Source organism: Lithobates pipiens, unplaced genomic scaffold (assembly GCF_037356315.1).
Source record: "Lithobates pipiens isolate NorthernLeopardFrog02 unplaced genomic scaffold, aLitPip1_a1.2 Scaffold_16, whole genome shotgun sequence".
Lineage (NCBI taxonomy): Eukaryota > Metazoa > Chordata > Amphibia > Anura > Ranidae > Lithobates > Lithobates pipiens.
In genome coordinates, this window is record NW_027507748.1 from 637,725,426 (window position 1) to 637,750,104 (window position 24,679).

The following is a 24,679-nucleotide window of genomic DNA, read 5'->3' on the forward strand; positions in this document are numbered from 1 at the left end:
TTCCACCCTCAACAATAATAACCCACTCCCCGCTTCTCCACCCTCAACAATCACCCCCTCCCCGCTTCTCCACCCTCAACAATAACCCCCTCCCCGCGTTTCCACCCTCAACAATAACCCCCTCCCCGCTTCTCCACCCTCAACAATAACCCCCTCCCCGCTTTTCCACCCTCAACAATAACCCCCTCCCCGCTTTTCCACCCTCAACAATAACCCCTCCCCGCTTTTCCACCCTCAACAATAACCCCTCCCCGCTTTTCCACTCTCAACAATAACCCACTCCCCGCTTCTCCACCCTCAACAATCACCCCCTCCCTGCTTCTCCACCCTCAACAATCACCCCCTCCCCGCTTCTCCACCCTCAACAATAACCCCCTCCCCGCTTCTCCACCCTCAACAATAACCCCCTCCCCGCTTATCCACCCTCAACAATAACCCCCTCCTCGCTTCTCCATCCTAAACAATAACCCCCTCCCTGCTTCCTTTCCACCCTAAACAATAACCCCTCCGCCTTGCCTCACCACCCTCAACAAAAACCCCTTCCCTGCTTCTCCACCCTCAATAAATAACTTCACTCCCTTCTTCTCCACCCTCAATAATAACCCCACTCCCTTCTTCTCCACCCTCAATAATAACCCCACTCCCTTCTCTACCCTCAATAATAACCCTGTCTCCACCCTCAATAATAACCCCCCTCCCCGCTTCTCCACCTTAAACAATAACCCCAATCTCTGCCTCTCCACCCCCAATAACCCCCTCCCTGCTTCTCCACCCACAGCAGGAAGGGAGCCTGTGTAATAATGGGGTATTATGGGGGACGAATCCTGTGAGGGGTGGTAGTACGGGGGAGGAGGTCCCGTGTAATGATGTGGGAGGGGGGGTCCTGTAATTATGGGGGTAGTATGGGGAATGGGGGTCCTATGTAGTGATTTGGGTAGTATGGGGGAGGGAGTCCTGTGTCATGATTGGGGGGGGGGGGCGATATTGCCAATCAATATTAAAGAAGGCCCTGAGCTTACATACTATTGATGTTAGGCTAACTGGTCTGTAATTCCCAGGGATGTATTTTGGGCCCTTTTTAAATACTGGTGCTACATTGGCTTTTCTCCAATCCGCTGGCACCATTCCAGTCAGTAGACCGTCAGTAAAAATTAGGAACAATGGTCTGACAATTACTCGACTGAGTTACCCAAGTACTCTTGGGTGCAAGCCATCCACTCCTGGTGATTTATTATGTCATGTGTGATACATACAAGAAAAACTTCTGAAGAATAGCTAACTACACATTTGAAAATACATCAATGTTTACTGAGGACACAGTAAACGTAAACTAGGAAGTAGCAATTATCCTTCTGTATCACAAGAATGGCTACCAAAATGACAATATTTTTCAGGTAAAAATACATTTTATATATAGACAGTATATTTATGTATGTATGTATGTATGTATGTATGTACAGTGGATATAAAAAGTGTACACACCCCTGTCAAAACGTTAGGGTTTCTATGAAAATTTTAGGTGGCCGTAAATAAAAATAAAAACAAAAACAAACATAATATGGTTGCATAATAAGTGTGCACAGCCTTAAACTAATACTTTGTTGAAGCAACGTTTGATTTTATTACAGCACTCAGTCTTTTGGGATATGAGTCTATCAGCATGGCACATCTTAACTTGGCAATATTTGCCTACTCTTTGCAAAAACACTCCAAATCTGTCAGATTGCGAGGGCATCTCCTGTGCGCAGCCCTCTTCAGATCACCCCACAGATTTTCAATCAGATTCAGGTCTGGGCGCTGGCTGGACCATTCCAAAACTTTCATCTTCTTCTGGTGAAGCCATTCTTTTGTTGATTTGGATGTATGCTTTGGGTCGTTTTCATGCTGAAAGATGAAGTTCCTCTTCAGGTTCAGTTTTCTAGCAAGCAACAGTTTTCTAGCAGCAGCCTGAAGGTTTTGTGCCAATATTGATTGGTATTTGGAGCTGTTCATAATTCCCTCTACTTTGACTAAGGCCCCTGCTCCAGCTGAAGAAAACAGGGCCAAAGGATGATGCTGCCACTGCTATGCTTCACGGTGGGTATGGCGTTCTTTAGGCGAAGAGCAGTGTTGTTTTTTTTGCCAAGCATATCTTTTGGAATTATGGCCAAAAAGTTCAACCTTGGATTCATCATACCATTAAACCTTTTCCCACATGCTTTTGGGAGACATCAGATGCGTTTTTGCTAAATTTAGCCAGGCTTGGAGGTTTTTCTTTGTAAGAAAAGGCTTCCATCTTGCCACTCTACCCCATAGCCCAGACATATGAAGAATACGGGAGACTGTTGCCACGTGTACCACACAGCCAGTACCTGCCAGATATTCCTGCAGCTCCTTTAATGTTGCTGTAGAACTCTTGGCAGCCTCCCTGACCAGTTTTCTTCTAGTCTTTTCATCAATTTTGGAGGGACGTCCAGTTATTGGTAATGTCCCTGTTGTGCCATATTTTCCCTACTTGATGATGACTGTCCAAGGTATATCTAATGCCTTAGAAATTCTGTTGTACCCTTCTCCTGATGGATACCTTTTGACAATGAGATCCCTTCGATGCTTTGGAAGCTCTCTGGGGGCCATGGCTTTTGCTGTAGGATGCGGCTAAGAAAACGTAAGGAAAGACCTACTACAACAGCTGAACTTTATTTGGGGCTAATCAGACTTTAAATGATGGGAGGGGTGTACTGACATATTTAACATGAGTTTGAATGCAATTGCTTAATTCTGAACACAGCTACATCCCCAGTTATAAGCACACTTATGCAACCACATTATTTTAATTTTTCATTTTTACTCCCCACCCCACCCAAAAAAAAAAAAAAAAAAAGATTTCATTTTGTTTTTCAATTGAGTTGTACAGTTTTTAGGTCTCATTAAAAGGTGGAAACGTTCTGAAATGATTTAACTTTGTCTCATTGTTTTATATCACAGAAACCTGACATTTTAACAAGAGTGTGTGTATGACAGATCCAACCAAAACTAACATGTCAAGATTTAATATGTCAGATATTATAGTTCCTATGTTTATAATTTTCTCAGCTCCACTTCACATCATTATTTTCTCACTCCTTGTCTGTGTTGAATAGTCAGACTTCCTCAGGAATTTTTCATTCACTCCTATGGATAATAAATATACCTTGCAATTTTCTGAGATAAGAAAGAGGAATGCCTTTTAGCACAAAGTATGTAGGCAAAGGACACACCCCTGCTGCAACACCAATTACACGCACCGTAACAAATTATTTTGAAAAATATAGTTGGTCAAACCCAAAAGTACTTCTTTCACCCCTTCTTTTCCTTTATATTGGCTTCTCAAAATAACAAATGCAATAATTTAGAGATTCGCTAAAAGGTTTAGTGCGATGTAACAGTTTTGGTAGCTGAATAGTACAAATATAAAAGGTGTATACATCACGACATCCCCCTGCGGAAGCCACGTGTCCCTGTGGTGTAACCAGTGGTGTATTTAGTTTTTTTGCTGCCCTAAGCAAGACTAAAATCACGTGCCCTCCCTATGTAAATTTGTCCCACCTCTTCCAAAATTGAATGACTACAATTTCCAGTATGAACCCCTGAGCTCTCAGAGGTTCATGCTCAGATATGTACTCCTTTACTAGTTAACTAGTTTGGGGGGGGGTGTCATATCTTCAGCTCTGAGGGGTTCATGCTGGGACCTGCAGTCCTTTACTTTTGGGGGTCACATCACTAGATCTCAAAGGTTGATGCTGGGACATGTAGTCCTTCACTTTTAGGGAGGGGTCATATCCCCCAAAAGTGAAGAACTACAAGTTCCAACAAAATCCTTGGATCTAAGGATGTGACACGCTCCAAAATTGAAGGACTACAAGTCCTAGCATGAACTCCTAAGATCTAGGGATGTAACCTCTCAAGGGCTCATGCTGGGACCTGCAGTCCTTCATTAGGAGGCTGGGTTCAGTGGCAGTAGTGGGGGGGATTAATGGCTTGGGGGTGGGTTCAGTGTCAGTGCTTGGGGGGGGGGGGGTGGGTGGGTTCAGTGTCAGTGCTTGGGGGGGGGGGTGGGTGGGTTCAGTGTCAGTGCTTGCGGGGGTGGGTTCAGTGTCAGTGCTTGGGGGGGATGGGATCAATAACTCTCACTTGCTGTCACCAGTCAGTGTCCACTTGGTTTCTCCTGCCTGCATGCAAGAGAGGGGAGGGGAGAGAGAGTGAGAGAGGGGGTGGGTGTGAGAGGAGGTGTATGAGAGAGGGGGGTGGGTGTGAGAGTGGGGGGTGGGTGAGAGAGAGAGAGAGAGAGAGAGAGAGGGGTGTGTGGGAGAGAGAGAGGGGTGTGTGGGAGAGAGAGAGGGGTGTGTGGGAGAGAGAGAGAGGGTGTGGGAGAGAGAGAGGGGGGTGTGAGAGAGAGAGAGGGGGGTGGGTGTGAGAGAGAGGGGGGTGGGTGGGTGTGAGAGAGAGGGGGGTGGGTGTGAGAGAGAGGGGGTGGGTGTGAGAGAGAGGGGGTGGGTGTGAGAGAGAGGGGGTGGCAGAGAGAGAGAGAGAGAGAGAGAGAGAGAGAGAGAGAGAGAAAGGGGGGTGGCAGAGAGAGAGAGAGAGAGAGAGAGAGGGGGGTGGCAGAGAGAGAGAGAGAGAGAGGGGGGTGGCAGAGAGAGAGAGAGAGAGAGAGAGGGGGTGGCAGAGAGAGAGAGAGAGGGGGTGGCAGAGAGAGAGAGAGGGGGGTGGGAGAGAGACTCCCTAAGCCCTGCCTGTAGGGGAGGGTGGGTTCAGTAACTCTCTGCTTGCTGTCACCAGTCAGTGTCCACTTGGTTTCTCCTGCCTGCATGCAAGAGAGGGGAGGGGAGAGAGAGAGAGAGGGGGTGGGTGTGAGAGGAGGTGTGGGTGTGTGAGAGAGGGGGGTGGGTGTGTGAGAGAGGGGAGAGAGAGAGAGAGAGAGAGAGAGGGTGGGTGTGAGGGGGGTTGGGTGTGAGAGAGAGAGGGGGTGGCAGAGAGAGAGAGAGAGATGGGGGGGTGGCAGAGAGAGAGAGAGAGGGGGGGGGTGGCAGAGAGAGAGAGAGAGAGAGAGGGGGTGGCAGAGAGAGAGAGAGAGAGAGAGAGAGAGAGAGAGAGAGAGAGAGAGAGAGAGAGAGGGGGGTGGCAGAGAGAGAGAGAGAGGGGGGTGGCAGAGAGAGAGAGAGGGGGATGGCAGAGAGAGAGAGGGGGGTGGCAGAGAGAGAGAGAGAGGGGGTGGCAGAGAGAGAGAGAGAGGGGGGTGGCAGAGAGAGAGAGAGAGAGGGGGGTGGCAGAGAGAGAGAGAGAGAGGGGGGTGGCAGAGAGAGAGAGAGAGAGAGGGGGGTGGCAGAGAGAGACTCCCTAAGCCCTGCCTGCAGTCCCTACTGTCCCCCCCGTGACTGTCCTCCCCCTTTGACTGTTCCAGCCCCGGTCTGTGTTGGTAGGAGTGTGTGATGCACCTACCTCATGTTTGTCAGTCAGCCTTGTTGTAATACCCACTTGGGTCGGTTCTAACATACTAGAACTGACCAGCCTGTCTTTCTGTTCCAGGGCAGTCACAGCTGGGAGAGGAGTTGGAGAAGGAGTGTTGGCTCTGCCACTCTTGGAGGCGTTGGAGATGCTGCTCAGATTAGGGTGGGGGTGCAGCGTAGTCTTCTCTCACTCCCTCCCTGGCTCCTGGTTATGGCAAGCTGTCAGCCTCTTCCCAGCTGCCCGGGCCTCCCTCTTGCCGTTTGAAAATGCCACTGCCCTGCACCCTACTGCCACCGGACCAGCGGCGGACTCTCCAGGACCATAACAAAGGGGCGGGACATCTGCTTTGGTCCCCTCCGCATGGGAGGAGGAGGAAGTGGAATACCGTGCAACATAAAATATTGCAACAATCGCAATTTTATTCTGTAGGGTCTCTGCTAAAAATGATTATATATACATTGAGGGTAGGGACTGATGTGAATGTGCAATGTACAGGGATAGGGACAATTGTGGACACTCACTCAGGTTGAACTGGATGGACTGGTGTCTTTATTCAACCTTACTAATTATGTAAATTTTATATATATATATCTATATATATATATATATATATATATATATATATATATATATATATATATATATATATATATATATATATAATGTTTAGGGGTTCTAAGTCATTTTCTAGCAAAAAATACAGATTTTAACAAATTTCAGAAAAAGGCTTAGGCATGAAGGGGTCATATTATTGTGGATATTATCACGGTTTTGATTATTTTGCACTTATAACAGTGACACAAGGGAAATTCTACGCATTTATTGGTTGTTATTATATGTATTTTTTTTTTCATCTATTTATGTATGCATTTAATGCTTAAGCCGCGGTATCACATTTCATAATTTGGTTATACCGTGGAGCGCGGCACCAATTGGTTTATAAATTATAATGCACATATAGATGAGAGTGTGTTAGGTGTAGGCGATTCACTTACTGATTTTCAGGCACTTATTGACATAGAAGCTCGCAAGACTTAATATTTTTCTATATACATCAGACCTAAAAATGGGGCAGTGGAGTAGCAAAGAGGACATTTTTGGGATTGGGATGTTATAAATCAGCCAAAGGAGGAGGCCGACTGCCCCACATGGCCAGAAAATAATACTGACACAGGAAGGTGGATTCATAAACTTAGGCATGGACATCTCCCTACTGAAATGCCAGTAAAGTTCTGTGCTGCCTTACACTTTTACATTGGGCATATATTCCCATCCAAAATAAGTAGTCCCTCCCTTTCCACTATCAGTTGCAATTGATGGAATGGATTTACCTATATAGTAACAAGAAGCCTCTGCTTTGTACTGATTTTCTGATGAGAAGCAGATGCACATACTCAGAGCCAAGGTAGCTGAAAGTAAAGAAGAGGTTTGTAACAACCAGTCCAGTACTATTTATTCCCACCAAATACAGTGACATGAATGCCAATGCAGCTTTTTGCAAAGGGTCATTTATCTCTGCAGACTTTTAAACTATTTATTGATGGGGTCAATGTCAATGATGGGGTGTGAAGTCGTTTACCAAAGACTGGAATTGGTCAAGGTAGTGGTCATGGTAAGAGGGTCATGTTAGATCAGGTAAGCCAAAAATTTCCCATTTCAAAACATTTGCATGTTTACTGTTACCTTCAATGACTGTCTTTTTGTCACATAGTTCTCGGAGTGTAGAAGCTTTTCATAGTCATTAAATATCTAGAAAAAAAAAAATTAAAAAAGTATAAGTTAGTAGTACATAGATTAGTCTAGGTATGAAAGTAATCAATGTATTGGTTTGTGTTCTGTATATCAATGGGGTACAGATTGTGAATCAAGACCTGTGGGTTATTGCAAATTGTATTTGATAACAGTCAGGGATCCTCAAACAGGAATGAAAGTTCAGGGCCAAAATATAAGCATGTTAAATACTTAATTTCTTAATTTTTATACTTGAATATTTTCAAGTTGGTTACAGGATTTAAAAAAAAAAACATCAGAAAATATAACATAACATAATATTAAATTATTTAAAAAAAAAAATCATGCTCTCTGACAATAACAAAAGTTTTGAGACTGGTAAGAATCCAAAAACAAATCCTAAATGACATGATTTTGGTCCCAAACCCTGACATTTATGGCTTCAGCACAGAAGACAACTGGGTTGATTTACTAAAGCTGGAGAGTGAAGAATCTGGTGCAGCTGTGCATAGAAACCAATCAGTTTCCAGGTTTTAGCCCCCCGTTCATTTTGGTGCGATTAGACACGTCAAATCACATGCCAATTGCAGCTTATTGCCGGCAATGGCATTGTCCCAATCGGTGCAGTCTTTGCAATGCCGCACAGATTTTCAAAATGAGTTCCTCCACTACTTTTGACGACTTCGGGGGCGATTTCAATAGACATCTGTGCATGAACCCTCACAGGTGTCTTTCAAATCGCCCCCGAACTCGCATTGAAATGCAGGTTTGAATTTGTGTGATTTCAGCTGTAAACAAGGGCTTACTGTCAAAGCTTAAATAAACAAGCTGAAGTTAGAAGCGGCTTAGCTACCATGCAACAGCTGCACCAGATTTTGAGTGCACCAGTTTTAGTAAATTTCCCTGATGGGGTCCCTAGCCTCTAGATCAGTGTCTTAATTACCGTATATACTCGAGTATAAGCCGAGATTTTCAGCCTCTTTTTTGAGGCTGAAAGTGCCCCCCTCGGCTTATACTCGAGTCATCGCTGTCTGCCCGCTCGATCAGCGTGTCGAGCAGACAGACAGCGGCCATTCTGATTCAAAAGCCGCGCCTCCGGCTCCCCCTTCGCCTGTGATAGGCGGAACACTGAATTTCCCAGCAGCCTGTGTTCCGCCTATCACGGACTTCGTATCATCCTCGTACTACGGACGAGGATGATACGACGTCTGTGATAGGCGGAACACAGGCTGCTGGGAAATTCAGTGTTCCGCCTATCACAGGCGAAGGCGGCGGCGCAGCTTTTGAATTTTACAATGGCCGCCGACGAACGAAGAGGGCACGGGACGGAGGCAAGGCACAGGACGGCACGGCACGGGACGGGACGGGACGGGACCGGAGGCAAGGCACGGCGGCGAGGCACGGCGGCGAGGCACGGCGGCGAGGCACGGAGGCAAGGAGGCTCGGCACGGGACGGAGGCTCGGGACAAAGGCTCAGGACACAGGTAGGCTGGACACACACACACACACACACACACACACACACACACACACACACACACACACACACACGGATACACACACACACACAGGGATGGATGGATGGATGGAGACACACACACACAGGGATGGACGGACACACAGGGATGGACGGACACACAGGGATGGACGGACACACAGGGATGGACGGACACACACACAGGGATGGACAGGCATGTCTTACCCTCGGCTTATACACGAGTCAATAAGTTTGCCAGTTTTTTTGGGGGTAAATTGGGGGCCTCGGCTTATATTCGGGTCGGCCTATACTCGAGTATATACGGTATTAACTTCCCAAATCTATAATAATAAATAACCAATTAACAATTGTGCACAAGAAATGCAAACAGACTAAAAAAAATCTGCATCTTAAAATTCCCTAGTTTTCAGTCTACATTTATTAAAGTACCATTTTACAGTAATCTTCTGATCTAAAAATTTGCAATACCTGTAGGCTACACTGCAAATACGAATAAATAAATAAATAAAAATGGAACCTTTGTTAAAGCCCATCCAGTACATCAAGTACAACTAAATATCTGTGGAGATCTAAAAGTAGTGTCTCTGCTGCTTGAAATGCATCTTGTATATGCCAAGTACAGTACTGTATAATATATGTGATTGTGACAGCCATGTATTACATTAAAAAGAAAGGGTCACTCCAAAAGAAATTGGGTTCAGGACAGAAAAATATGGCACATGAACCACTTGTTGACCTGGCAAAGATATTTTTGCCTCCTCTTCACATGAAACTTGAACTGATGAAAAATTATGAGAAAGCAGTGAACAAGGAAGGGTGAAGGCTCTCATTTTCTGAGAACATAGTGAAAGATTTCACCAGGACATTGCCGAAATGGAAAAATGGTATGAGCGCAACTGGAATCCATGCTGGCTGACTATTGTTGGACACTGCAGCGACCAGACACCGATTACAAACCAAAATTCGCACTTTTAGCAATGTGTAACTCATGTAGCCTGTCTGAAAAAGTTATGCAATTAAATACGTTATCCTTAAAAGTTAATTATGCATTTCCAAAGTTTCCTACCTGATGCGACAATTCTTAAATTGTATTTGTGTTCAGTTTGAAAGGATCTATTATAATCAAACGTTTTTCAGGAAGCAAAACTTTAAAAAAAAATCTGATATCCAGTGTTCTCATTACATTGGATGACTCGATGAATGTCATTCAAAATGTAATTCACTTTTAACATTTGATGTTAGAATTAATAGACTTTCCCAAAGAAAAACATTCACGATTAGAAATTTGTTCAAGAAAAATTTTCCACCCTGATCCTTTGTATTTTCCTGTCTGGTCAAAAACAAACAGCAATATGACCCCACTAACGTTTAGAAAATTGAATGAACATTCCTAAATAAAAAATTTCAAATGCTATTTTACTAATGTATGGCCATTTTTTTTTATGTCCGCATTGGGGAGAGTCACCACCATTTGTCCTAATGACCATTTTAATTGAGGAGAAATCCAAAATGTTAGAGTTGTCCCCAGAACAAAATGCAGAGGGAAATCTTCCAATGGGGATATTCCCTGTTCTGTGGAAAACTATCTACAGGGGAACTCGCCTCACTTTGGAAGATTTCCTCTCAGGTCCTGTTGCACCTCTAGGAGGGAAAACAATGGAAAAACTTCCAATGGCAGAGCTGTAGCTGCAATGACATGAGCGCACAGAAACATTCTGAAGAGGTGTTTAAATTACAATTTGATATAAAATGTATGCAGAGTCATGGGGAGAGAAGGGGAGGGAACATTTAAATGCCGCTTTAACCTTTTTGTGTCGAGCGCATGCAAATATGTGGCCTCGCGTATGTTTGCATGCAATAGCATCGAAAGTGCTGTGCCAATCATGGTGGTCACATAACCCTAAGTCCCGCTCCACCTCCCGGCATTCTAAAGGCCTTAAAGGGCTGGCAGGCGCCAGCTCTAAGGGGGTAGTCTTATATGTTTGTCTAGTCTTTCCCATTTTTGGATGAGTGCTACAATAATAAATCTGATCCATTATGAAGAGCATGGGGTGGATTTACCAAAGAAGTAGAGGCTGTTCACCTAACAACGTAAAGGTTAGTGAAAAGGTAATGCTAGGTTCGTTTTGAATGTGCAGGAGGAATGTAAAAAAAAAAAAAAGTTGTTTTTTTTCTAGCACAGGATCGAAAAGAGGCGGAAGTAAAAAGCGGTCCATTGAGTCTGCCAGTAGCTTTTTACTTACTATTAATAATTATTTATACACACACATATATATAACATTTTCATTCATCAGCCAGGAACCTGCACATGGAACGTACTTGGACATTCCAACATGACAATGATCCAAAACACAAGTCCAAGTCGACCTGTCATTGGCTACAGCAGAATAAAGTGAAGGTGCTGGAGTGGCCATCTCAGTCTCCTGACCTCAATATCATTGAGCCACTTTGGGAAGATCTTAAATGTGCAGTTCATGCACGACAGCCCAAGAATTTACAAGAACTGGAGGCTTTTTGCCAAGAGGAATGGGCAGCTTTACAATCAGACAATAAAGAGCCTCATCCACAAATACCACAAAAGACTTCAAGCTGTCATTGATGTTAAAGGGGGCAATACACAGTAGTAAGAAACGGGGCATGTAAACTTTTTATCAGGGTCATTTGGGTAGTTTGTGTTGTCATTATGATTTAAAAGAGCAAACACAGTTGATTGAGAATAAATGGCTTTAGCCAAACACTAACCATGAGTGAAAGAAAAGTTTTTGTGTTATCAATCATATTCTCTGAAAAATGGCCAAGAAATCAAATTCTGCCAGGGTAAGTAAACTTGTGAGCACAACTGTATATATATATATATATATATATATATATATATATATATATATATATATATATATATATATATATATATATATATATATATATATATATATACACCGTATTTTTCCGTCTATAAGACGCCCCCATGTATAAGACGCCCCCCACTTTTGCAACCCAGAATTAAGAAATCCATATTTTAAACAGGTAAAACAGAACACAGTTTTATTTAGTAATTAAAGTTTACATACCAGTATATTATGCATCATATCACTTTATTCAACCTCTGTTGCATCAATGTTCTCTTCTTCATCACTAGTTCCAGACAGAATTTCTTCAACTTCTTTTGCATCACTGCTGTCTTCTGAGTCACTGTCTAAATATGTGAGATCATCCTCAGTTCCGTCCATTTCATTGCTGATTCCACATTTCTTGAAGGACTTCACAATCACCTCTTGTTTGACGCCATGCCATGAGTTTAGGACCCAATTGCAGACCTCGGTAATGGTTGGTTTTTTCACTCTTCCTGCCGGGGTCAAGTTATCACCTGCTTTTTGCATCCATCTGCTCCATTCTTCTCTCATCAGGACCTTAAATGGCTTGTTGATTGAAACATCGAGTGGCTGTAGCTGACCTGTAAGTCCACCAGGAATAACTGCTAGGTGTGTTCGCAAATCTGATGCAACCCTTTTAGTCTTTTCTGTTAAATGTGCTCGGAATTGATCAAAGACAAGCAGAGCTGGCTTCTTTAAGAGCCCTCCAGGTCTTCTGGACCAAACCTTTGCAAACCAAATGGCCATAATGTCTTCATTCATCCATCCCTTCTCTTGAACTTGCACAATAATACCAGGTGGTATGGTCTCTTTAGGATAGGTTTTCCTCTTGAAAATAAGCATAGGAGGCAGTTTAGTACCATCTGCACAGCATGAAAGCACAGCAGTATAGTGTGTCTTTTCATGGCCACTTGTTTTTATTGGCACTGTTTTGATTCCTTTCACATCAACAGTTCTGTTGGAAGGCACATCAAAATTGAGAGGGACCTCATCCATGTTTGCAATCTGACTTGGTTCAAAATCATATTTTTTCCGAAGTTTTATGACATAGGAGTGAAACTGTTGGATTTTATCCTCGTAAACTGGTGGCATTTTCTGAGCTAACTTTGTTCGTGTTCTCATGGCCAGCCCTTCTCTCCTCATGAAATTGAAGCACCATTTTGCCTTTCCTGTAAAATCAACAATGTTCATTTCGCCTGCAAACATTCTTGCCTGACATTGAATAAGTTTGGTTGACACACATAAGCCACTCTGGCGCTGCTCCAAAATCCAAGTTTTAAGCCTCTGCTCCAAATTTGGCCATTTTGCTGGTTTTCCCCTTAAGGCCTTCTTTTTTGGCATCTTAAGGAGTTGCTCTTCCTGTTTTCTCCACTGTCTTATCATACTCTCAGTGGGGGGAGGTCCAAACTGTCTCTCTGCAGCTCTATTCCCATGCTCTTTTGCATAGCTAACTACACTGAGTTTGAATTTTGCAGAGTAAGACAGTCTCTTACTTTTATTACCGGTATTCTCTGACATCTTGGGCTCAAAACGCTCCGCTCTCTGCATCTGCGCAGTCTCCACGTCGAACGGGATCGCAGCTGCGCACTCTCCACCTCCGCCTCTACCTCCAGCTGACGTCACTAGCATACAGCTCGTGATTGGAGGAAGCCGTTCGTAAGCTACGCACCATCTACGCACCCGCGCGGCTCTCTCCCAGGCTGACTGACCGTGTATAAGACGCTGCTCGAATTTCAGCCTAACAATTTAAGGATAAAGTAGCGTCTTATACACGGAAAAATACGGTATATACACACACACACACACACACACACGTCTTGTACATGTATATACATTTTTTTTGTTATAAATGTTCTATGGGCTGCTGGGAAGGGGCAGGAGATTCAGCGTGATGCTTAGGTTGATGTTGGAGTTAATACGAAGCTGATGTAGTGTCATGCAGATTGTATGATTTATGCTATGTATAGCTGGTGCACTGGTGCCTCCAACAAATGTGAGTTGTTTACTACTTTTAATCAACATAAATGGTTTTAAAGATATGAGCACTATTGGAGCTCATTTCTTGCATATATGGTTGGGCAACCACAAGAGATACAACCATGGTACTAGCAGGAGGAAGGAATGCCCGATGTGCTAGTCCTTAGAGACTAGAAAGCTGGTTTTGACCGAGCTTAATTGTGAGGTCACACTATCCCAGGTGAGCACACACATAATGGGGGAGCACACAAGGGTGCATGTTAAACACATGCATGAAGGAATGAGAAGACACTATTGGATGTTTAAGATTACAGCAACTTATTGAAGAACTTTACAGTTTAAAGTTTTTGGACTGCACTTGTTTGCATACTGGAATTTTATTTGTTGCATATTATTGCACAATATATTGCACGGCACTAATTTATTGAGCATTTAGTTAGATTTGGATTAATTGATTTGGCAGATGGGATTACTAACGCTGGTAAAGATGTTTTTGTAGCAGTTTGATATATTTATTTGTCGTACGTTTGTTATGTTGTGATTTAATACACAATGTTTGAGTTTATCACCAATTGGTTATTTTTCAGCTATCAGTAGCGTGGCACATAGAACATTTACAATTTTATCTTTACACATTGTTGTGGGAGTGTGTTACATATGGTTACATAGTAGGTGAGGTTGAAAAAAAAGACAAGTCCATCAAGTCCAACCTATGTGTGTGATTATATGTCAGTATTACATTGTATATCCCTATATGTTTTGGTCGTTCAGGTGCTTAGCTAATAGTTTTTTTTAAACTATTGATGCCCCCCGCTGAGACCACCGCCTGTGGAAGGGAATTCCACATCCTGGCCGCTCTTACAGTAAAGAACCCTCTACAGTTTGTGGTTAAACCTCTCTTCTTCTAATTTTAAATGAGTGACTGTGTCTTGTTAAACTCTCTTCCATGAAGAAGGTTTATTCCTATTGTGGGGTATTTGTAAACTGAATTCATATCCCCTCTCAAGCGTCTCTTCCCCAGAGAGAACAAGTTCAGGGCTAGCAATCTTTCTTCATAACTAATATCCTCCAGACCCTTTATTAGCTTTGTTGCCCTTCTTTGTACTCGCACCATTTCCAGTATATCCTTCCTGTGGACTGGTGCCCAGAACTAGACAGCATACTCTAGGTGAGTCTTGTAGAGTGGGAAAATGATTGGTTTATCCCTGGAGCTATCCCTTTTTTAATGCAGCCAATATTCTGTTTGCTTTGCTAGCAGCAGCTTGGTATTGCATGCCATTACTGAGCCTATCATCTACTAGGACCCCAATGTCCTTTTCCATCCTAAATTCCCCCAGAAGTTATCCCCCTAGTGTATAGATTGCCTTCATATTTTTGCCACCAAAATGAATTATTTTACTTTTTTCTACATTAAACCCAATTTGCCATGTAGTTGCCCACCCCAATAATTTGTTCAGATCTTCTTGCAAGGTTTCCACATCCTGCGGAGAAGTTATTGCTCTGCATAGCTTAGTATTGTCTGCAAATACAGAGATTGAACTGTTTACCCCATCCTCCAGGTCATTTATGAATAAATTAAATAGGATTGGTCCCAGCACAGAACCCTGTGGGAGCCCAGAACCCTGTGGGAACCCAGTACCCACCCCTGACCATGAGTATTCCCCATTTATCATCACCCTCTGAACTCGCTCAATGCCAACGGACCTTATTTTGTACAATAAATGTTTATGGGAAACTGTGTCAAGTGCTTTTGCAAAATCCAGATACACCATGTCTACGGGCGTGTTGCGTGCTGCACGCTCATGTAATATACATATAGTATCTCACAAAAGTGAGTACACCCCTTACATTTTTGTAAATATTTTAATATATCTTTTCATGTGACAAAACTGAAGAAATTACACTTTGCTACAACATGAAGTAGTGAGTGTACAGCTTGTATAACAGTGTAAACTGCTGGCCCCTCAAAATAACTCAACATACAGCCATTAATGTCTAAACCGCTGGCAACAAAAGGGAGTACACCCATAAGTGGAAATGTTCAAATTGGGCCCAATTAGCCATTTTGCCTCCCTGAGTGTCATTTGACAAATTACAAGATCTCAGGTGTGAACTGGGAGCAGGTGTGAGAATTATCACTCTCACTTTTTCATACTGGTCACTGTAAGTTCAACATGGCACCTCATTGGCAAAGAACTCTCTGAGGATCTGAAAAAGAGAATTGTTGGCCTAAAAGATGGCCTAGGCTATAAAAATATTGCCAAGACCCTGAAACTGAGCTGCAGCATGGTGGACAACACAATACAGTGGTTTAACAAGACAGGTTGCACTCAGAACAGGCCTCGCCATGGTCGACCAAACAAGTTCCGTGCAAGTGCTCAGCATCATATGCAGAGGTCGTCTTTGGGAAATAGACGTACAAGTGCTGCCAGCATTGCTGCAGAGGTTGAAGGGGTAGGGGGGTCAGCCTGTCAGTGCTCAGGCTATATGCCATACACTGCATGAAATTGGTCTGCATGGCTGTCGTCCCAGAAGGAAGCCTCTTCTAAACATGATGCACAAGAAAGCCTGCAAACAGTTTGCTCAAGACAAGCAGACTAAAGACATGGATTACTGGAACCATGTCCTGTGGTTTGATGAGACCAAGATAAACTTATTTGGTTCAGATGGGGTCAAGCATGTGTGGCAACAACCAGGTGAGGAGTAAAAAGACAAGTGTGTCTTGCCTACAATCAAGCATGGTGCTGGGAGTGTCATGGTCTGGGGCTACATGAGTGCTGCCAGCACTGGGGCGCTACAGTTCATTGAGGGAAACATGTACTGTGACATACTGAAGCAGAGCAGGATTCCCTCCCTTCAGAGACTGGGCTGCAGGGCAGTATTCCAACATGATAACAACCCCAAACACACCTCCAAGACGACCACTGCCTTGCTAAAGAAGCTGAGGGTAAAGGTGATGGACTGGCCAAGCATGTCTCCAAACCTAAACCCTATTGCGCATCTGTGGGGCATCCTCAAAATGGAAGGTGGAGGAGCGCAAGGTCTCTAGCTTTCTGGAGAGATTTGTGAAGCTCTGGTGAACTCCATGCCCAAGAGGGTTAAGGCAGTGCTGGAAAATAAGGATGGCCACACAAAATATTGACACTTTGGGCCCAATTTGGACATTTTCACTTAGCGGTGTACTCACTTTTGTTGCCAGAGGTTTAGACATTAATGGCTGGGTGTTGAGTTATTTTGAGGGGAAAGCAAATTTACACTGTTATACAAGCTGTACACTCACTACTTTACATTGTAGAAAAGTATAATTTCTTCAGTGTCGTCACATAAAAAGATAATAAAATATTTACAAAAATGTGAGGAGTGTACTCACTGTTGTGAGATACTGTATATCAATTGCTTGCAAGAGTTTCAATATTTTATTGACATTTTTCCTTTTTTTTTTCTGTTAACCTTTTCGTCTGAATATAGATCCATGTTTGTATCATGCATGACTAGGAAACACAGCTTCACCTTATTCACGAACATTAACTTTGCTAAAACAATCAACAACTTCTATTCTTTTTGTAAATCAACTGCAGTAAGAAGTAAATAATTCTCTACAGCCTTCAGCAGCACATCAACATTCACAAGTCCACATTCAGCGGCTTTTATGCAGCTCAGAAGCTAATCTTGGGAAATAATGTACGGTTTATAAAAAAGGGGTCAGAACCACTACTTTAACTTCGGATTGCCTGGAAATAGTAGGGCAGGGTTAAAAAGTAAAAGTAATTTGTGCAGTTTCTAAGTAATCTTTAAAATATTTTTGCCTCACCTGTAACAGAATTAGCATTCTTTAATAGCTTGTACTAAGAATGTGCTCATAGCGTAGCGCTTACCAAGAAACAGCATACCACAGAATAAACACTTCTGTATGACACTCTTTGTCCAAAAGCACACATCTAAATATATATGTGCCCAGCTATATTCAGAGACAGAGCTACACCTTTATTTAGTCAATAGTTTTATTTAAATCACTAAAAAGACACCGCAGCAGAAAAGGGCATTGCAAACATGGGATTAATGGGCAGTTATTGGTCTCCACATGTAATAAACACCTTCATTGCATGTCTGTTCATTGAAAAACTGCACCGACAACTAAAGCCTCCTATTAAAAACAAAATGTGCTGCAGCACTTAAAGGAGAAGTATGGGATTTAAAAAAATAAACCTATAAACTAACCTCTAGGCTGCAGTATCAGTAAGTGAAAATTTCCAAATTGGGCCCAATTAGCCATTTTCCCTCCCCATTGTCACGTGGCTTGTTAGTGTTACAAGGTCTCAGGTGTGAATGGGGAGCAGGTGTGTTAAATTTGGTATTATTGTTATCAGTCTCTCATACTGGTCACTGGAAGTTCAACATGGTACCTCATGGCAAAGAACTGAGGATCTGCAAAAAAGAATTGTTGCTCTACTTAAAGGTGGCCTAGGCTATAAGAAGATTGCCAAGACCCTGAAACTGAGCTGCAGCACGGTGGCCAAGACCATACAGTGGTTTAACAAATCCTCGCCATGGTAGACCAAAGAAGTTGAGTGCACGTGCTCAGAGTCATATCCAGATGTTGTCTTTGAAAAATAGATGTATGAGTGCTAACAGCATTGCTGCAGAGGTTAAAGGGGTGGGGGGTCAGCCTGTCAATGCTCAGACCATACGCTGCACACTGCATCACATTGGTCTGCATGGCTGTCGTCCCAGAAGGAAGCCTCTTCTAAAGATGATGCACAAGAAAGCCTGCAAACAGTTTTCTGAAGACAAGCAGACTAAGGACATGGATTACTAGAACCATGTCCTGTGGTCTGATGAGACCAAGATAAAATTATCTGGTTCAGATGGTGTCAAGCATGTGTGGCGGCAACCAGGTGAGGAGTAAAAAAACAAATGTGTCTTGCCTACAGTCAAGCACGGTGGTAGGAGTGTCATGGTCTGGGGCTGCATGAGTGCTGCTGGCACTGGGGAGCTACAGTTCATTGAGGGAAAACGAATGCCAACATGTACTGTGACATACTGAAGCAGAGCATGATCCCCTCCCTTCCGAGAATGGGCTGCAGGGCAGTATTCCAACATAACGACCCCAAACACACCTCCAAGATGGCCACTGCCTTGCTAAAGAAACTGAGGGTAACGTTGATGGACTGGCCAAGCATGTCTCCAGACCTAAACCCTATTGAGCATCTGTGGGGCATCCTCAAACTGAAGGTGGAGGAGCGCAAGGTCTCTAACATTCACCAGCTCTGTGATGTCATCATAGAGGAGTGGAAGAGGACTCCAGTAGCAACCTGTGAAGCTCTGGTAAACTCCATGCCCAAGAAGGTTAAGGTAGTGCTGGAAAATAATGGTGGTCACACAAAATATTGACACTTTGGGCCCAATTTGGACATTTTCACTTAGAGGTGTACTCACTTTTGTTATCAGCGGTTTGGACATTAATGACTGTGTGCTGAATTATCTTGAGGAGACAGCAAATTTATACTGTTATACAAGCTGTACGCTCGCTACTTTACAGTGTAGCAAAGTGTAATTTCTTCAGTGTTGTCACATGAAAAGATATAATAAAATATTTACAAAAATGTGAGGGGTGTACTCACTTTTGTGAGATACTGTACATATTGGACTTCTTATCTCTGCAAAAATTTGATTTGCTTTGAAACTAAATTACTTCATGACAGGTCAATCATTTTTGGACTGGACAACTTTTGCTATTGTGCCATTTGCTGGATGCCCAGTATGGACCGAGCCTCTTTCTGAGCTTTGCTGTTTACAAGTTAAAAACATTTTTTGCGCAGCGGTCTTACAAGCACACTTTTTTTTGGAAAAAATACACAAAAATTTTGAGGACACTTGCTTCATTCCCTACACCATAAAACAGAAGTGAGCTGACACTTGGGGGTTGATCTACTAAGGGAAAATATGCAGTTTACTTTGCAAGGGTATTTTTCCTTTAGTGAATGAGGTAAAGCTCTGCTGACTTCCTCCAATCATGTGTGAGCAAAATATATATATATATTTTTTTAATTTATTTAAACATGCTTGAGTGTTCATTACATAGGTGACAGGAAGCCTTTGGAGTTTAGTGTACAGCCAGGAGTGTGTGTAAAACCCTCCACCGCCACCGCCACTGCTTTATGACTTTCAGCAGTGGCAGTGAAAGGGTTAAAGCTTAAATACAAAAATGTAAATATTGAAATATATTACTCAACTGCCACAAAAGATATACATTCTCTTTTTGTGCCCCAAATAGTTTTCCAAGCCCAGATATTATCTGGTAAAAGTAGTGATGATACTATCATTTATCTGTGCAGAGAGCAGAGCTGTGAGAAAGGCCCATCAGGTCCTCCCACTACAGGCTAATTACAGAAAACTACAGGAGGGGGCAGAGACAAGACTAGTCCCCCTGCACAGGAAGAGAGAACATCAGTGACTGGTCTTTATTACAGGAAGCTCCTGCACAGTGGCAAAGTGCAGAAGTTGTTGAAAGCTGGATTAATGCACAAATCTGCCACAAATTCATGGAAGAAACCACGATTCAAGTAACAATACACGTGGCCTTTGTGTTTAAACAAAATCTGTTTAGACTGGATTTTTTCAGCTTTAAAACATTACCATTCATTTATAAATTTACATTAAAAAGATCTATTTCACATGTGTATCTAAAGAGCATTATAAAAGACTATAGTGCCCTTTCCACAGTAATACATTCAGAATGTTTAATGTAATTATATCACATAACATTTGATGGGAGTCACATGTCTATGAACTGTATAATGCGGCATATGTTCCTATGTATTTAAAAAGTTACAACCTGCTAGGAGATGTTTGCTAGGAAGATGAAAACAATATGTAGCTTATATGGGACTTGATCAAGCTCATTCTCTCTATGAAGTACAGGTGTAGCAGGCTATCAAAGAATGCTTTTGCACAGAGTCCAAGTATCCAGAATGACATACACATATGGAGTAAATGCCTTCTGGATCAACTTATTGTACAGTCAGTATCCAGACAATTGTGCTGTGCTTGTTTTCTTCAAAAGCTTACTTGAAAATGGTCTCTAGCTTAAAAAAATAAAATGAAATAAGCAAAACGGGTCTGGAAAACAAACCTCCATATGTTCTTATATATGAAAGGTTCACATACACTATTTGGTAACAAAGTATTTCTTGGCATCCAGGATGTTCTGATTTCGCTGTTCTTATTAGAATAGGTAACTTCTGGCCCACAGTTGGATAAATACTTATTTAAAAAAAAACATAATAATTATTCAGAACCAGAGGACTTCTCTACATTTTGTGTTTAACCACTTGCGTACTGGGCACTTTCACCCCCTTCCTGCCCAGGCAAATTTTCAGCGCTGTCGCACTTTGAATGACAATTGCGCGATCATGCAGCACTGACCCATGACATTTTTACAATTTTTGTTCACACAAAGTTTTTTTGTGTGTTATTTAATCACCACTAGGTTTTTACTTCTTCACAGATGTGCGCTGATGAGGCTGCACTGATGGGCACCAATAGGTAGCACTGATGAGGCCGGACTGATAGGCAGCACTGACGGGCATTGATGAGGCGGCACTGATGGGCACTGTTGCGGCACTTATGGCCAGTGCCCAGATTATCAGTGCAGATGTCTCCTTTCACACTAGCTGGTTACTAGCTCTCTCCTCTGCTTGCGCTGTGACAACGTGAGTAAAGAAATGACGATAAACGGCAAGTGTGTTTACATCGTGATCAGCTGTGATTGGACACAGCTGATCACGTGGTAAAGAGCCGTTGTGATTGGCTCTTTACCTCGATTAGTGATCAGCTGTGTCCTAAGGACACAGCAATCACAGAGCACGCCAGGTGCATGTTGCAACAGGCGGCACGATCATGGGAGGATGTCCTGGGACACCCTCCCAGAACTGGCCAACCGCGTTCGTCATTTTGCTATAGCACCACAAAGCCTGCATGGATAGGACTTGGATAGATTAGCAGATGCTTTACTGGTCTTTTTTTTTTCCAAGGAGATTTCCTTTCACTTCCATTCCATAAGACACAATAGGTAATTAAAGGAAATCTCTCCAAAAGTAGGGAAAAATGAGGCGGATAAAAAAGTTAGGAGCCATTTTTTTTTCAGCGTGCGGGACAAGGCAAGTAATTTGTACCCCCTAACGTAACGTAACATCAGGGTTATAGGCTGGCTAGGAAGAATGACAATAAAAACCTGTTATAGGGAAAAACTCTGCTCTGTTAGTCCTTGATCACACCTACGATTGCCGCAGAGTCATTGTGATTCTGCCCACAAACTCAAAACGGACTACAATAGCAAAACACAGGTTCAGGTGTCATTAATTTCATTGGCATCTAAAACGTGGTGCAGTTTTGCCTCTGTTGTCATGCAATTTACTGCATGGCAAAATCGCATTGTGTGACGTTTGTCGCCCAAGCAGAATGAGCTTTTTTGGGCATCAAGCTTTATGCGATTTGTTGCGATTGTCATACGATTTACTGAGAGGCAATTTGCATCACGTGAAGCATGTCGCCCCAAAAGGAGCAAGAGCTTCTTTTGGGCAACACGCTCCATGAGATACGATTTGCCACACAACAATCAAGGCAAAACTTCACCAGGTTTTGGGTGCCGTTGAAAATAATGGCACCTGGAAAGTCCGAGCTCAATAAATGGCACCTGAATCCGCGCTTTGCAATTGCGGCAGAAACGCAGAGATTCTGCGACAAACTCCAAAACGCCCAGGTATGAATGGAGCCACCCTGGTTCACACATATGTGATTCTGAATGCATTTTCAAACTCGCTGAATTGCATAACAGCCTAGATATTATGTGTTCCAATTGTGGTGGTTCATAAAGATGCGATCTACATGCATTGAAGTCAATGGGAGGCGGTTTTGCACTGAAGTTAATGTGATGCAATTTTCATTAAAGTCAATGGGATGTGATTTTGCATTGAAGTCAACGGGAAGCTGTGGAGAGAGACAAAAATCGCACCTGTACTGAAATCTCAAAGAATGACATGGCGATTTTAGTACACACAGGTGTGAACCCAGGGGCCAGGACACAATTTCTAGTCACCATGGCAACCTGGCGTCTGGGTTTTGTCGAGCCCTGCTAGGGTGTGTCCTTTGCCTGTTTATAGTTACTTGTTTGAACCTGTCAGTTCCCCTCTTCCTGGTAGTAAACTGACCACAACAGCATGGAAGCTGATCCATGGTAGCATGGTCAGTTTACAGCCCCCCCGTCATCCTGTTCAGTAGATACAAGCGCGCTTAGTTTAAAGCCAGGTACCCCACCCATCTCTCACTCCTCCTTCAGGGATTGGACTCGCAGAGAAAGGGGGAAGGTGACGTAATGCTGCCAGGTCTGCGATTGCGTTTCATCACCTTGAAAATGCAGATGCTCAGCAGCAAACGTCACTTCCTATATTGGCGTAATGCCCTGATGTGGACACGTCCTTCTGCAGGTCGCGATTCACTCAGGAATGAAAAGTGATTACGTGACCCGCAGTCATCAGGCTGCCAAGGTATCTAGGTAAGTTATTTTACAAATAGAAAGGCGGATCTGTGAAATTTTCACATTAATCTATTCAGCATTGTATGTGTTACATAACTTTACAACCAGTTAAAATTTCAAATCAGGCAGAAGTCAGCAAGTCCAACAATAGGGTACTGAAACAATATGCCAAACTTATCTATGTATCGTTACTTACTCTATCGTAATTCTGTTCTAGAAATTCAGCTACCATCAACTTGTGCCTTGTAAGCAAATCCTGAAAAAAAAAAAAAAAGCAATACAAACATAAATATCTGAGTACAAAATAACCAAAAGAACATTTCTGCTGTTTTCTGGTAAAAATATTCCCCCCTGTTCATCGTTAAGACAATTATATTTTCTGCAAAAACATTTAGAATTATCATACAAAATAAAAGTATGAAGTGGATGATAAAAAAAAAAAAATTATCTACACTTGAATAGATTTGTGTATTGTATTGCTTGTAAAGGTTTTAGAGAGCTTGTCACAATTTAAAGCAGTGGTTCTTAACCTGGGGGGTCGAAATGATGATTTGCCAGAGGTCACCGAATCCTGAGCTGTTCCTAAAGCCTGCACCACTCTCCCAGCCTCCTTGCAGCCACCCGCTGGGCTGTCCCTGGAGCCCGCAGCCACCCTATTCAGTTCACGGCATAGCTGGGGGGCAGAGAACAGAGGTCAGCTGACCAGTGAGGACTGTGAAGTGGGAGGGGCTTGAGGAGACCCCATCTCCTGATTTCGGCATAGGTGTCACTGCTACAAGACACCACAAAGTCAGAGACAGTGAGTAATACTACTTGGGATTATAGTTGTCATTAAAAGTCCCCACTACAGTTATCAGATCAGCAGATGACCTAACTTGATCAGAAATCCCCCAGCACTGCTACTCACCCCATTAACCCCACCAAGGAGTAAGAAGGAATAAAAATACAGAATACATAGAAGGGAGAGGGGGGGGCAATAAAAAGGGATAGAAAGAATAAGAGAAAGAACAAGAAAGTCATCTAGAGAGGGATGGGGGAAAAAAGAAAAGAAATTAGGATAGAGAGAGAGGAAACGGAAAAAAAAAAAGAGAACAAAGAAAAAGAGTGGTAGTACATCCTAAAATGTAACCATAAGGGGTTGTAATACTGTATGAGTGGAAGGGATTCGGGGAGTGCTAAATGTCCGTGGGTTAGGGGCGCAAATTACTTGTCTTGCATTGGGTGCTGACAACCCACGCTACGAAAATAATTTTACTGTTAGGGATCCCCGCAACTTGGGAAATTATATCAAGAGGTTACGGCACTAGAAAGGTTGAGAACCACTGGTTTAAAGGGCAACTAAACCCAAGAACAAACATTTAATATATTGCAGCTTACAGGTCCTTAGATGCGGTGGCTACATTAACTTTTTTATTGCTTAGGATAAGAACATTTTCAGCAAGTACAGAAAATACCTGTTGGTCTTGGCAAAAATGCCATGTCCTTGTCACTTCCTGATCTGACCTGGAAACATTGAACAACGTTATCTTTATTTAACCTCTAATTATTTGTTAACTAATAAACCTAGTAAACACTAGTGCTAGTTTTTTTCCCCGCTCAACT

The 24,679-nt window shown here is 42.9% G+C and overlaps 1 protein-coding gene across 3 annotated transcripts in view; it reads right to left on the reverse strand.

Annotated features, from left to right (window-relative positions):
• Nucleotides 1-24,679, reverse strand: part of CAB39L (calcium binding protein 39 like) — a 162,765-nt gene that overhangs the window by 13,104 nt on the left and 124,982 nt on the right. For all 3 annotated transcript variants that reach the window (XM_077484243.1, XM_077484244.1, XM_077484245.1), the window contains exons 6-7: nucleotides 23,274-23,333; nucleotides 7,150-7,215 (exon numbers count right to left, since the gene is read on the reverse strand). In XM_077484243.1, coding sequence (XP_077340369.1) covers nucleotides 7,150-7,215; nucleotides 23,274-23,333 — 126 coding nt within the window. The remainder of the gene's footprint in view (nucleotides 1-7,149; nucleotides 7,216-23,273; nucleotides 23,334-24,679) is intronic.